This window comes from Cyrtonyx montezumae, unplaced genomic scaffold (assembly GCF_038088225.1).
Source record: "Cyrtonyx montezumae isolate F1298 unplaced genomic scaffold, pur_monq_1.0 scaffold_2, whole genome shotgun sequence".
NCBI classification, from domain to species: Eukaryota; Metazoa; Chordata; class Aves; order Galliformes; family Odontophoridae; genus Cyrtonyx; species Cyrtonyx montezumae.
This window is the reverse complement of record NW_027071936.1, coordinates 62,288,088-62,302,585: the sequence shown is the minus strand read 5'-3', so window position 1 is coordinate 62,302,585 and position 14,498 is coordinate 62,288,088. Positions and strand designations below refer to the sequence as shown.

Below are 14,498 nucleotides of genomic sequence, written 5' to 3'. Positions count from 1 at the left end.
ACTTCCTTGTAAATATTAGCTTACAGAATATTTAAAGCAGACTGGAACAACAGGAATACGTTTGTAAATTCAGCAACAACTGAGCTAAGCTCTCAGTTTGACAAGCTCAGATAAACCATTCCCTACACAGAGCTTTCCTGGAGTCAAAACCATCCTTACACCAACCCTCCTGCAGAATCTGGCCCCAAGATCGTGCCTGGACATGAGCCTTAATCCCAGGTGTAACTACGACAAATGGATTTACTAATAAACCTTTTAAACAAAGACTTTGCACCTGGCGTGGGCTTGGCACATTACACTCAGGCATACATTTGCTGACTGGGGTCAGCACCGGGGGAGCTGAGAACCAACACGAGTTGGAAGACAAAACCCAAAGAGAACGTAGCACACAGCAACACGACTTCACTCATTTCCTTTTAATGGCATTAGCCTTCACTTGAGGTAGATGCAACCGGGCCCAATTCCGAACAGCAAACGTTTGTTAAAAGCAGCTCGCTCTTTCAAAGCAAAGGTTTGAAGGCGAGCGTAGGTCGCTCCAAAAGTAATGCCTCCTACTTATTTCAGCAGAAACTGCAACAGATACGAAGGGAACAATAACGCTATTCGAGAGCGCGGATTTTCGCCTACAAAACACTGCTTTTCAATACCGTCACCACCACGAACTAGGCGTTTCTGCCAGGTGTGAATAAGAGGCTGTGTGCTATGCTCAAAAGACTGCAGCAGCAGAGCTGAACCACCTTCGCTGTCGCTGCTGCTGAAACGCACCCAGCGAGCATCGCTGCAGGCCCGTGGGTACCGCTTTGTTCCCCCGTGGACGAACTCTGTGACACACCTTTCTCCATCCACACTTCCACGCCAGACGCCATTTTATCAGTGCCCCTCTGCTGCCATCTGTCACACGGTCACAAACCGCAACGGGACAGCGCTGCGGAGGGCTCAGCCCCTACTGCCATCCCAGCCACAGCCGTCGTGGGCGAACATCGCCAAGCAGGAGGCACTACTTTCAGAGCAGCCCGTGCTTTAAGACGGGCGGTCACGGAACTACGGAGCGAGTGACAACGCGACTGCCATCATCTCAATGGGACCGCTCCCGGCGCAGCCCCACGGAAACCGAGGAGGGAAAACCCCACGGGGACGGACCGCCCGAAGCCCAAACGCGGTGCGAAGTGCCGGCGCCGGGCGGAGGGAAGCGAGAGGAAGGGGACTCACGCTGTCTCCGCTATTTAAACCTCTTCCCGCCGCCTCCGCCTCACTGCCTCTCACTCGCTCTCTCCTCCCCGCGGAACTTACTAAGGGCGGCCCCCTCCCTTCCCTCCCGGCCAATATGAACCGAGCCACACTGCGGGCACGCTGCCCCGCCCGCTTTCCCTGGCCGCGACGTCCATTCGCTCAGCCGCCTGTCCGTCAGCAGAGCGGCGGGATACCGTTGGCCCGCGCTCTTGTCTATCAACACCCGCCCCTGCTAGGCTCCGCCCCAAGCCCTTCCCCTCCCTTCCCGGACACCTCAAGAGAGCATTAAAACGGCCGTTCCAAGTCACCGGCAAAATTTACTTTTAGGTCCCGCCTACAAGAGGCCCTGATTGGACGATGAGAACGCCCCTTCCATCCTGATCGGGTTGTTCGACGTCCGTCACCTCTCAACGTCCCGCCTATCCCCGTGCCGTAATCCGTAACTCGACCATTTGATTTGTCCGCGTTTCTAAGAGGCCCCGCCCTTCTCCACGGCGCCACCCAATCAAGCGTGACTTCTCAAGCTTAATCACAGCGTGCGAAAGGGCCGCCTTCATTGGTCGGTGTCTCTCGCCCCGGTGTCTGTTAACGCCGTTCTGCAGAACGTACCACGGCGCGGCGCCGGGGGGGAGTGGGCAATGTGGGCGGGCAGGAGCGAGCGGCGTTGGTTCGCGCCGTCTCTAAGAGTGATGGGGCGGAGGAAGGCCCTTATTGCCCGGCATGCCGCGCGCGCTGTAGGTAGCTGCCTCCGCTCCGCGCTGGGGAGGGCGGGGGAGGAGGAGGGAGGCTGGTGCCCGATCCAAGATGGCGGTGCAGGAATCAGCTGCTCAGCTCTCAATGACTTTGAAGGTGCAGGAGTACCCCACTCTCAAGGTGGGTGCCCGGCACGCAGGAGGAGGGCAGAGCCGGCCGCTCCCCCTTTCGCCTCGTTGGAGCCGCCTCGGCTCCCTCCTCCTCCTCTCGCTGTGGGGACGGGGACGTGCCTGGAGTACAGCCCTGCGGGGTTGTGGGGGGGATGCGGGCGCTTGGAGCTGCGTGGCAGTGCTGGGGGGGGATGCACACAAAAAGGAGCGAATGTACTGGGGGGGGAGAGGAGGGTGGGAAGAGGAGGAGGAAAAAAAAGGGCCTGTAGGGTTGTATGTGCGGAGTGATTATGGTTAAGCGAAGCTGTGCTGGGAGCGTGGTCTGAGGGATGGTGGCTTCCCGTCCTGATGGGCTCCAGGCTGAGCGCTGAGGTCGGTGCTGAAGCTTGAGGTCATCGGCTCGAGAATGGCTGAGCTGGAAGGGTGATGCTGTTAGGAATCGGTGGGGATCTTTGTTTGGAGCCTGGAGGTGTGCCGCGTTAATAGCCGCGGCTGTGGGAGGGAGATGGGAGAAGGGGCTGTGGTGCAGAGCGCTGATTTGGGCATCTCCCAGGATGGTGCTTCGGCGGCTTTTTGTGTCTGGGAGGTGGTTTGCAGTTAAACTTTGTTATGCTGAGATCATGCTGCACTTTCACACAGTCAGTGCTGTGTGCCTTGAGCAGTGTTTGCTTTGCAGGCTTTTTGGCCGTGTGCACGTCCTCATTCCCCACCCTCCCGGCCTTTAATTTAGTTCCAAGAAGCAGAAGAACAAAAACGCGATTTTTTTACATGCGAAGGCATCTTCCCGTCGTCGTTTCCCTGACACTATCAGTCTTGAATTCTAAAGTGCGTTTAGAGAGCACTCTAGCACTTTCCACAGCCACAGCAATGTGAAGGCCCTTAAAGTTAAGAGGATCGTTTTACAACTGCATTTCAGACGTATTCCAGTTGTTATCACAGCTCTGCTTGTTACATTCCTGAAAAATTACTGGCAGTGAGGATCAGCGAGTTCTTGTTTTCTTGGTTGTGACTTAAGACGAATTGTCCTGGTGCCAGCCATTTAAAAACTGGAGAATGTTTTGGACTGATCCTTGCATTTCCCCAAGCTTGCTTTTTCCCTGAAAAATCGCAACAAAAATATACATTGAAGAATGGGATGTTGTTTGTAATGTTGAGAGGCTAAATAGTGAGAGAGACACCCTTTACATTTCTCAGGGAGGTTGGTGTTTATTGATTCTTCCCAGTGCCCACTCAACTGCTGAGTTGTTTCTCTCATCTTTTCTTTTTTTGCTTAAGAAACCTACTGTCTGCTCAGAGCTTCTCTGTATGTCCTCTTAAGTGCTCTTAACCACGAGTCATGTGTCAAAACACTTCAGTGGCGAAGGTGAAAAAGCAACAGGGAGAAGCGATCACAGAAGGCTCAAATCTGCTGAAATACATTGATAGCAGCTTCCACTTTACTAGGAGGCAGGTGCCTAAGTTTCCACTGATCTGAGGCTCTGTGAGGATTTGATTTCCAGCTTTGTGAAATGATGCATGGTCATTTATGGGTTTAATTGTCATCACCAATGCGGTGGCTGGGATGTTTCTCTTTGAGTTTTGGGTGCTGGTGATTTTTTTTCCCTGAGGTAAGGAAAATATAAAAGATTTGTAGGCTTGTATTTGTATCCTTCCTCTTTCTTCCCTCTAGCTTCCTCGTGCCGACATCACTAGACAGTGGTTGTGTAATAGCTCTGCATTTACTTTATGTTCTACACAGTGCCTTTCATGTGAAAGAGTGCTTAAAACTGCAGAGGGATATCTGCCACTGCTGGATTGTGGCTGCTGCTGAAGTGGAAATGCTTCAGCTGTTCTTCGGTAGTTCAGCTCAGGAGGAGTAAATCGACTTCTTGAGATGAACCTAGAGAAGTTATTTAAGCATAGGAAATAATGCTGGACTATTTCCTCAGCGTGCCTCCTCCTTGTCAAGGACAAGAAGGCTGCCAGCTATTCTTCCTTCGAAGTGCTGTGGAATTGTGATGGGGGTGGGGGGGAGCTTGCTGATGGAGAATTTTGCTGGCTTCATCTGGAGGATATAACATGAAGGCTGACAGTTTAAAAACGAATGAATGTGAACATTGTTATTGTGGTTCTTTGCTGAAACACTAATAAACAAGTGATGACAAGAAGCTTGATAATTCATCTGTATCCTTAGCAGTGAGAGTAATCATTAAACTGAACTAGCAAGCAAAATGGAATAAGACCCCAAAACTGTAGGGTCTTCCATATTAAAGAAGGTGATGGTCATGTGTCAAAATACTCTTGTCTGGATTGTTCACTGGCAGCAGTTTAGGGTTAGCTGTGCTTTTTGTGTTTTTTTTTTTTAAGCTAGCTGCTTTAGAAAATAGCTGATCAAAATGAAAGCTGTGGAAGCACAGAATTCTTGAGCATCATCTCGGTGCTGCTGATTGGTTTCCTTTGTTGGCAGCAGTGTTGGGGGAATACTGGCAGCAGATTTAATAAGATGTTATTTCCTTGAGAAATTAACATGTCTACCTGATCATTTAACAGGGGAACATATAACAAGACTAGGAAGCATATGTTGCTTCTGTCCTGAGTCCACAGCATCAATCCAACCAGCTGTGCTCAAAGTGGAGGCAGTTAGAGTGGGTTGCTTGGGGCATGTCTTGCGTGGTCTTGAAAATACCTAAGATGGAGCCTTCAGCCTTTGTGGTCAAAACTGTCCTAATGCTTGGCTTCTGTTGTGAATTTAAAAACAAGCTTACATTGAGTTGTTCTGTCCTCTATTTTGTGTCTATTGTCTCTAGCTCTCCTCTTACCAATGAGTTGTAGTCTGTCTTCTTTCCTCTCTGTCATGTGTTAATGCACATGAATTTGATTTGCCTGGAGCCCTCTCAAGGCTAAGCAGTCCTTATTCTCTCAGCCTCTCTTCATGTGTGAGATGCTCCAACTTGTTGGTACTCTACGCTGTGGTGTCTGCCTGTAGTGGAGGCCTGGAACTGATTACAGCACTCCAGATGAGTATGATTCACATAGAGGGGAGGGTCACCTTCCTTGTCCTGCTGGCCATTCTCTTCTCAGTACAACTCAGGATGCTGTTGGCCTTCACTGCATAGGCTTCTTGCTGTTGTGTGGCCAGTTTGTCCACCCTGACCCCCCCAAGTTCTACTCTGAAGCTGCTTTCCAACCTGTCGGTCTGCAGTAGGTACTGCTGCATGTGTTTGCTAATTCCCAAATGCAGGATTTGCTATTCCCTCTCAATTCCATGAGGTTCTGTTTGCCCTTTTCTCCAGCCTGTTTAGATCCCTCTGAACAGCAACGTGACCATCTGGCATATGAGCAGCTTCAAGTTTTCTGTCACCTGCAGACTGTGAAGATGCACTGTGAACCACTGTGTAAGATCTAGAGTGAAGGTGGCAGACTACTCTGGTCAACCTTTTTTTCCTGCTGAAGCAGAAAAGGCACAAGATAATTTATTTCCACCTTTATACACTCGATAAGAATTTATTTTTATTCATTGCTTAGTATTTTAACAGAAGTATTCAGTAGTGCATGTCAAGCTTTGAATGTACAACAGCAGAAGCTGCTCAGTGAGAGAGGTACCAACAACATGAGGATGGGTAATCCATTTTGAATACCTAGTGCACTTTCAGTGAATCTGCACAAGTTCATGATCAGTAATGACTGAAATGCTGCTCAGGTGGAAGGCTGAAGCTGGCTGTAGTAGTCAGTGAGCTCTGTGCTAACTTGGTGTGAGCACTTGTATCTCACACTGAATCAGTCTTCAAACAGGCTGCTCTGACTCACTTGGTGTGCATTACCAAGCATTAGTATGTTGCTGAGCCATGCACTTCCTGTTTTGACACATCGTGCTTGCATGCCAACAAACAAGTGTGATGCCTTGTGTTGCTGCTCTGCTGCTGTGCTCCTGGTCAGTGAGAAACCTGGTATTGGTACTGCAGGAGGAGTTGAACATTGGAAAGCAGTGAGGGCAGGAATTGCCTCCTGTGGGATTTGGTATCTTTTGTACCCCTCCCCACTCCCTGTAAAATACATTTTTCAAGTTATCAGTGCAGGAGGAAAACACAGTTAAAAGATGTTAAGGAGCAGTGTAGGCCATGAACTAGGCCATGTCATTTTGTGCTTGGTTGTGTTTGTTTTTTTTTCTTTTGCTGGAAACTATTGTGGTAAGAAGAAACTTTCTGTGGTAGGAGTGGAGCCCTTACGGGATGTTGGGAACCTACCCAGTGCCAATTCTCTTTTCTTTGAACCTCTTCAGTCTTTCATTTTAGTAGCTCCTGCATTAAGCAGCGTGATGGTCCACCTGTAGGGCTCGTGAGCTTAAGGAAGCAGTTGTGACAGGTGGGCATTTTCTAAAAGGGCTTGCTGTCAAAATCCATTGGTCCTTGTAAGCTTCCAAAACCACCTTCATTATTTGTTTGGCCTCCCATAGTGAACAGCCCAAAGATGCACCCTGCAGAAGTATTTGCTCATTCAGAATGTGAAATATGCTGTATCAATGGCTACCTAATCCAATCTGACATACATTATTGCTTATTTAAATAAATCAAGATTATATTGTCAGGATACCTTTATCCAGTGATAGAACTTTTTCACATCCTACACTTTGTCCACTTCAGCTTTTTTTTTTTTCCTTGAGCACTCTGGGCATTGCCTTGAGGTGTAAGCTGCACTGAGCACTGAAGTAATGCAGGTAATCTTATTGAGCAGAGCTTTGGCTCTTTGTACTTCCTGACTGAGGTCTGCTGAGCCAGTAATCCTTAATTATATGCTAGGTGCAATGCTGTCACTTCAGCTGGGGTTGGTTATTTCGGGAGCAGTCAGACCAAAAGCAGCATCCCCAGCCTAAAGGCTCATGGCTGTGCAAACGTGGAGGAGGACAGTGATAACTGCTTTTGTTTAAAGAGCTGATGTTGTGATTAAAATGAGCAAATATTTGGAGAATAAAGGAGGATTTAAACAAAGGGACTTGCTTAGGGTGCAGTCCAGCTATGTGATCTTATCCAGTTGGCTGCTTCTTTGGGTGGGGAGGAGTGCAGGGCTCCAACATGGTTGTCGACCTAATGGCATTGGGATGCAAGTCAGTGTTTTGTCCAACCATACAGTGTCTTCATAAAGCATTTGGTTCAGCTTAGTGGAGGTTGTATTCAAAAGCTTCATACGTATATTAATAAACGCTTACTGATATGTTACTGGCAGTTTGTGTAAATGGGTAATATTTGGGATATTGCTTCTTTCTAACACGTGTAGCAGATGGACAGTCTTTCACTGTACAGTAACTTTCACTGTTAATTGTCTACTGCATTGAAGTGGCAGCTTCAAATATTGTGGTGATGCCTTCTTTCTGGACACAGCTGCTTTAGAACAGGCAGTGCTGTAATCCTGAGTTCTGAATTGAGGTTTTTAACTAAGGAGAATTGCTTGGCATTCTACTTTAAGTTTTTAGAAATATTTCTAAAAGAAAAAAAATCAAAATATCTACAGCTGCATTTTAGGCTTATGCAATTATTTTTTCTGTTTTGATCTGTATCTCTTTAAGAATTCATATTCACACTTGTACCTAATTCAGCCAAAATCCAGCCATTATTCGGAGCCTCTCATTTTGGATACATGCTGCTCCTCCTTTCTTTTAATTTTCTAATTTTGCCTAGAACCAAAGAAATACCACTACAAGGGATTGATAAGAACTGTGAATTGGAATAATTCATTCTGTGAATAAGTGATGATATAATTTACATTTTGGATGAGTTGAGTGAGAAATAATGATGCCAATTCAGCTCTAGAATTATCTAAGAGCTAGTGGAAGAAATAAAAAATAAACATTAAGAATTTCATTAATTCTGCATAGAAGTGCTTATGTTGGCTTGACTGGAACTTGCTACAGTTTATTGTACTCTGCTTTATGTTTGAAGTGGTGCTATATGCAATGACTGTGCTGTCCTTTTTGTTGTTGGAGGTAAGCAAGGTGACTGAATTTGTTAATGAGGAAGCATCTTAAAGCTGAAAAGTATTTCCTCTCTCTGTTTACCTTTTGTTGATAGAGCTTTTTTTTTTTACTTTAGGAGATAATTCTTCTCCATGTTTCTGTTCCTCTTTCTCCTTGCATAAAGTGGGACTAAGTTGGCTTTGCTTCTGTTTGATTTTGTTTGATATCATTTAATCATTTTCTTGTCCCTATCTATGAAAAGACTTAAGTTCATATACAAGCACAATATATTGCATTTGAAAAAGCTTATTTATTCCATGGGAAGTCATCTTTTGAGTTGAAGATGTGTAAATTCATACAACTCTCTGGTGCTTTGCAGGTGTTATAGGCTAACAGTTGAGTGGAAGCACATCATTTTTCTGACCCTTGAAAGGAGAGCATAGCTCTGTAATGGTTCCCCCATCTAACCTGGTAGGACTCCTATTTTTCTTCAATCTTCTTATTTTGTGTTCTTCCCACTATTTACCTAACTTAATGTGCCTGAAAAGAGTTTTAAAAGTGCATTTCAAATTCCTTCCTGCCCAAGACTGAGTCCATTGGTACACAGTGTAGGTATTTCTGTACATATAAAATTTGTTCTTCATGGCCAGAAGTTTTGCTTGCTCTCAGCTGTGAGGCATTAGTGTTGAAAGAGGATGATTCATACAGACATTATTAAAGTTGAGATTTATAGCTGAAGTTCTGTGCATGAGTTAGTACTGCTATGAAACTGGACCTAGTTATCTTTCCATCAAATAAATGGAAAATGGGTTCTTTTACAAAGATTTTAAACCTATGTAAGAGATGTTATCTGTGCTTTATTTCTGTGGAAAAACTGGTTGTTTTTTTTATTAATTTTTTGGAAAATAAAGCTTAGAGAATCCCTGTTAGCTGGAGGCTAGAGTGATTAGTGGCTTTCACTCTTTCGAAAGTGCTTCTACATAATTCTTTCAGTTGTGATGATGTTTTTTGGAGTATCATTCTTGCTGTATAATTTCCAGTAGTTGAATGATAGATGTAATTGAAGCAGTTTCTTATATGTAGTCACTATGGAATAGAAACATTTTTTTGTCAGACAGATTGTTTGGTTTTAGTTTTTGCTTTTAAGTGGAACTTTTCAGGCTTGAATCAGTTCAAGTGAACAAGGAATTGAGTCTGTAAGACGCGAGCAGATCAGTTTGAGAACTGGTGTTCAAAGGCTTTAGACTTGAGGGAGGATAAAGGCTCATTCATCTTTGCAGTGACTTAGATTTTTTCACACAATCCTGTGTCCATCTTTCTGGAAGTCCTCTAGTAAGTGCAGTTAACACACTTTCCTGAAGTATTGAGACAATTTTTCATAGCTATCCTAAATAAAATAAGTATATGTTCCAGTGATTCTGCTTCCTTAAGGGAATTCTTGTGATGTGTATCTGTCATTGATTTTTCCCTTTCCAACCAACAGCTTATTGATGCGCAGAAACTATTCTTCCTAATTAAACAGGAACTAAGTACACTAGTTAACAGGGCTTCAAAATGAGAGTTGCCCCATGTACAGATCCTGGATTTCTGTGGTCTTTTAAAATTAAAGGTAGAAGTTGGGGGGGAGGGGGATATGACTCATTGCTAATTAGTATCATAGAATGCTTTTTTTGTTAATATTCCTTATCAGGAACTCTTGAGAGAAGTTTTTAACTGGATAGGTAATCGGGCAGAAGATAAGAAATGAACATAAGAATTTAATAGCTAGCCTCACGTAGAATAAGGTTAATTTTAGTGTTCTGCTAAGGGCTCTGTAGTGCTGCTGCTATTTGACTTCGTGAACAGCTTGGAACAAAGAATGAGTACTGAGTTGATTCAGTTTCCTTGAACACACAAAGGTAATTATGGCATTGTAGACATAAAGTGTGAAGCATTGGACAAAAGAGATGGTAGAGGTGTTAAGGTAAATGAAATCGGATGTAGCTAGATGTGTGGTACAGCTGATTGAGGCTGTGCAAGGAAAACCTATCCTAGTTTTATGTGTGAAATAAGAACCTCTGAAGTGTTCATGATTGCTTACTGAGATTTAAGGGTTATAGTGACTGTTCCAGGAACAGTCAGGGAAATAAAGTTAAGTGTTGAGAGAGGGAGAAAAATAGAGATCCTGATTTTTGTTGTGGTGAAAGTGCATGGTATCATCTTCTCTTGAGTAGTACGACTTTCTTCCTTGCCTTAGCTTGAAGAAGGATGCAGTAAAGCTGGAAGATGTCCACAGAAGGGCAAGAATGAGTAGAGATCTAGAAAGCTGTCTTCAAAGAGTGGAAGGCTTCTTCGGACTCAAGGGACAATGTGAGGGTTATGGGGATGGTAAATGTTTTTTCTCCTGCAAAAGAACAAAATGGTTTCAAATGAGGCTAGTAGATGACAGATCAATGCCAACAAGTGTTTCTTCACACACTGCCTGAAACAGATGTGTCTCAACTGCAGGACGTTGCCCTGCTGAAATTCAGCAGGTTGTGGACAACCAGCAGAGTTCGTGGATGATGACCTGTGGTGCTTCTACTATAAGTCTCCCACCTCTTGCTCTGGTAGTCTTAAGAGACCATTTGAGATTAGTGAAGTCTTTTCAATTGCTGATGCTGTCAGAGGAAGGACAGTTACTGTGGGACTTCTGGTCTTACCTGCTGTGGCCACTCGTATCTCCATGTGCCTCTTGTCAACTGTGTCCATTTTGCTCTGAGAAAAGTCTAGTAAGCTCTTATCTGTGATACTCATATTTAGGCAGCAGAAGACTGCTATCAGGCTGTGCCCCTCCCAGCTCCCTGTCGCCTTCTCTCCTACAAGTGAAACAGGTCTGCCTCTCTTAGCCTCTTGATTTCATGTCCTACTGCTGTACTCATCTATATGGAATGGGGAAGGCCCCTGAAAACCAGCCTTAATATTCCAAATGAGTGTGCAGGAGTTCTGAGCATAGAGAATAATCATTCTTCTTGAGTCTCTGTCTTCAGTTTTGCTAATGCAGCCCCAGTATGTGGTTAATTTTCTCTGCCTCAGGAGTCTGTTGCTTATTCCAGTCCTACCTGTGATCCATCATTTTCTTCAGAGGTGGTGCTAGCCAGTTACTCTGTAGCCTGTACTAATACATGGAATTGTTCTGCGCCAGGTGCAGGGCTCTGGTTTTTACCTTGACTGAATTTCATTAAGCTTTTAGTGCGTTTCTCCAGCTTGTCAGACTTAATATCAGGTCTACCATCCAGGATTACTGAGCACTTTGCTTGTTTGTTGTGCTCTATGAGCCTGTGGATTCTGTCCTATTAGTGGATCACTGATGAAGGTATTTATATGAGAGCTGATAACAGTCCTTGGGAGTCTTGTAATGTAAATCATCAGGTAGATTTTTTTCAATCACTGATCATTGTTTGAGCCTGGTTGTCCAGTCAGTCCCAGACCCAGGTTGTGTTTCACTCATTCAGCCTGCCCCTCCCTAGTCTGGCTACAAAGGAGCTGTAAGAGACCATGTTTTCCACATTTTCTCTTTTGGAAGAGCCTCAATAAACGTTCTGTAGTCATTGAAGACTTGGCTTGTTCATCATGATGTTTCAGAGAGGTGGTGGCGGCTTTGCAGAGTCATTTTCTCCTTTCTTTAAGGCTGCTTGCTGTTCTTCTCCCCATTCTGCCCCCTGCCCTTACCAGTTTCTTGGTGCAGGAGCTGGAAGCTTTAGGAGAAGACCTGGCAAGTAAAGAAAGACAAAGGCAGCATTTACTTGAGGCTTTGCTGTCTTCTGTTGCTAGGGCACATGGTCTACTCTGTTGATGCTTTTCTTCATGTTTATTATTCTGCTGATCTGTCTGTAAAGCCTCTGTCACTTAAACTGCTTATGAGTGGATAAATTGAATTTATCCAGTTGAATAAAATGTATGTCTGTTTACCATGATGATAGGGAGTGCTGGATTTCCAGCTGTAGCTCAACGTGCTTTTTGTTGTGGCTGGATTAACATAACACCTCTGCAAAGATCATCTTGCCATAGTTATTTTTTTTAATCTCATATGTTATTGAAATGTTCTGTATTTGGGAGTTTGGTGTTTGGAAACCCCAGTGCCTAATGAACGAGGAGTGACTGTCATGGAAGCTGTGGGTATGCTTAACAGCCAAAGCATTACAAGATGCATTCTCAAGATGTCTTTAAGCTGCTTAGTGGAATTCAAGGTGCTAAAAGTGGCAAAGTCCAGTCTGCTTCTCTGACTCCCACTGATGTTAAATACCTCTGAGGCAGTGGATGCTTTGATCACTGTAATCATGGAACTTCAGTGAGGGTGGAAATAATTCATTTTGCTCCACTTTTCTATAATGATGAAGACTGAAGATGGTATCTCCTTATGGCATGTTATTTTAAAGTCTATTTTCTCTAAACCTGTGGAGAAGTTTGGGTTAAGGTAAAAATATATATGGGCAGTGTGTTTCTATATTTTTGATTTATGGGTAGGATACTAAATATGTGCTTGTAGATGCATTTAGAAGAAAAGAATCTCATTAAAATATTGTATAGAGAGCTGTTTGTTTTGACTTAATGACATTATTCGTACTTCTGCATTGATTCTTTTAAAATCTGATAATGTTTGAGAAACATGCAGTCTGCTTACCATCAGGATACAATATATGCAAGCATTTAATACTTGATGTTTCTTAGTTTCATTATGCATTTCGAAAATGTCAAGAAAATGGCCTCATTTAGTAAATGAATGGCTTACTGCAAAATGCAGTTTGAAAATTGTATTTAGTAGTTAATTTCAATTTCAGCTGTCGGTATATTTAAAGGTACTTCAAGTGGTGTGTCAAAAATAAAAATCTGTTGTTGAACAGTTCTGGCCAATGGTCCTACACAATATGAGATCCATCTAATCAGACTGAAATCACGATTTTAGCCTTAGTCGGTCTTGCCCTCTTAACTTATTCATGGGCTGGAAGGGGATCTTACCTGGGCTGAAGGCATTGCAGTTAACACTGCAGTTGAGTTGTTAAGTGTAAGCTTGGAGCTGCTGCTGTATGTTCTTAGCTCTGTTCTTCATCTGAGGGGAAGGAGGAGAGAATTGAGCTGTTGCTCTCAGGGTCAGCCTGCCTCCTGCTGATTCCAGCTTGAAGGCCTGGAGGAGTTCTCTTCTAAGACTGTCTCCAGAGCTAGAATTGGTTGTGCTGTCCCAGAGCATGCTCTGCCAAAGCTTTCTGGCTCACTTTGCTCACGCTGCGGAGTGAAGTAATGGCTGCAATGAAGAAAATGCTTGGATCAGATTATTCAGTTATGTCTGCATCTCTGTGAGTACTTAGCACCCTCAAAGCAGTCGTGTGCAGAAGTCTCCAGTCAAGCAGACTGTCTCTAACACTTCAGTAGGAAAGTCTGGATCTTGGAAAAACTTATTACTATGATTTTAGCCCTTGTGCAGGTTGTTTTAACTTCAGTCTTAAGAGGAATTGAAATTAAATTGGGCTTGTTTTAGTGCATGCTTCTCCGGGATAGTGCATCTGCAGCTGTGAAAGCTGATGAGGTAAAGATGCACAGCTGATTCAGTAATACTGAATTAACACATGCTGCCTGCCATTTTTTGGTCCTTTTTATCCTCTTCTGTGCTTGTGATACAAGATAACTGTAGTATTCTTTGGTTGCTTTTTTTCCAGCTTCAGTGAGTAGGACAAGTTGGTATTGAGCTTTATTCAAGATAAATTCTGCTCAGCTCTTGCAGCTTGTTTCAAGCTGTATGATGTTTAGTAGTGTTTTCCTTTTGTATTTTCCCTTAATGTAGTGATTTTAAATCAAGCTGTGCTCTGTTAACCAGTTGCCCTGATGAGAGGGATAGCTGTTTTGTCTGGACTGGGTCACAGAATGATAGGGCAGTAAAAATGTTAGAGCAGTCTGTGACAGCCTGGATGCTGTCATTTACTTTCAGTATTGCAATAAAAAGTAAACTTCTTGATGCAGTGCCTTGTAACCTTTTGAAGGGTTCTGTGGTGCCTGGCTGCAGGTTACAGCAAGACAAGTCATCCAGATTTACCAGTTGTGCAGATATGTCCTTTTACCTGTAGTCATTTCCCTTACGTTAAATTGTTTAGAGATATTTGTATCCACTTTTAGGGGATACAGTAAAATTATTCATCACCTAGCCTCTTCCAATCAGATTTTAAACAACTTTGATGTGGGGAATGGATAAAACAGGTTTTTGAATCTTGTTGCATCTGGTCACAATATAAATGTGTAAGGATGTGCTGGAATTGAAAGTCCAGTTGTTCTAAATGTCATAGGAACACAGTGTGTGCCAGAAACTTACATGTGGTAGAGACAGAGCATGGGAAACGGGAAGTGTTATTGCTGTGTGTGCTGAAAAGAAACTAAGGAAAAGGGAGGTTAAGGGTAAGGCTTTCAGGCCAGTATTTTCACAGTTTAACAAAACCACTTTTGACAGTCAAACTCACTGCAGATCAGTAGTA

At 43.9% G+C, this 14,498-nt stretch overlaps 2 protein-coding genes across 6 annotated transcripts in view; one reads left to right on the top strand and one right to left on the bottom strand.

Moving 5' to 3' along the window:
* The window catches only part of CTBP1 (C-terminal binding protein 1), a 211,463-nt gene extending 210,185 nt beyond the window's left edge, over positions 1-1,278 (bottom strand). For both annotated transcript variants that reach the window (XM_065735898.1, XM_065735900.1), the window contains exon 1: positions 1,210-1,278. The gene's annotated coding sequence lies outside the window, so the exon portion shown is untranslated. The remainder of the gene's footprint in view (positions 1-1,209) is intronic.
* A 618-nt stretch (positions 1,279-1,896) lies between these two features.
* Positions 1,897-14,498, top strand: part of MAEA (macrophage erythroblast attacher, E3 ubiquitin ligase) — a 44,671-nt gene continuing 32,069 nt past the window's right edge. Inside the window, exons 1-2 of one of the 4 annotated variants that reach the window (XM_065735909.1) lie at positions 2,019-2,103; positions 8,399-8,490. In XM_065735909.1, coding sequence (XP_065591981.1) covers positions 8,470-8,490 — 21 coding nt within the window. In that variant the 5' untranslated portion in view covers positions 2,019-2,103; positions 8,399-8,469. Of the gene's footprint in view, positions 1,969-2,016; positions 2,104-8,398; positions 8,491-14,498 lie in introns of those variants that run through there. The other 3 variants (XM_065735908.1, XM_065735910.1, XM_065735907.1) reach the window with 3 other exon arrangements.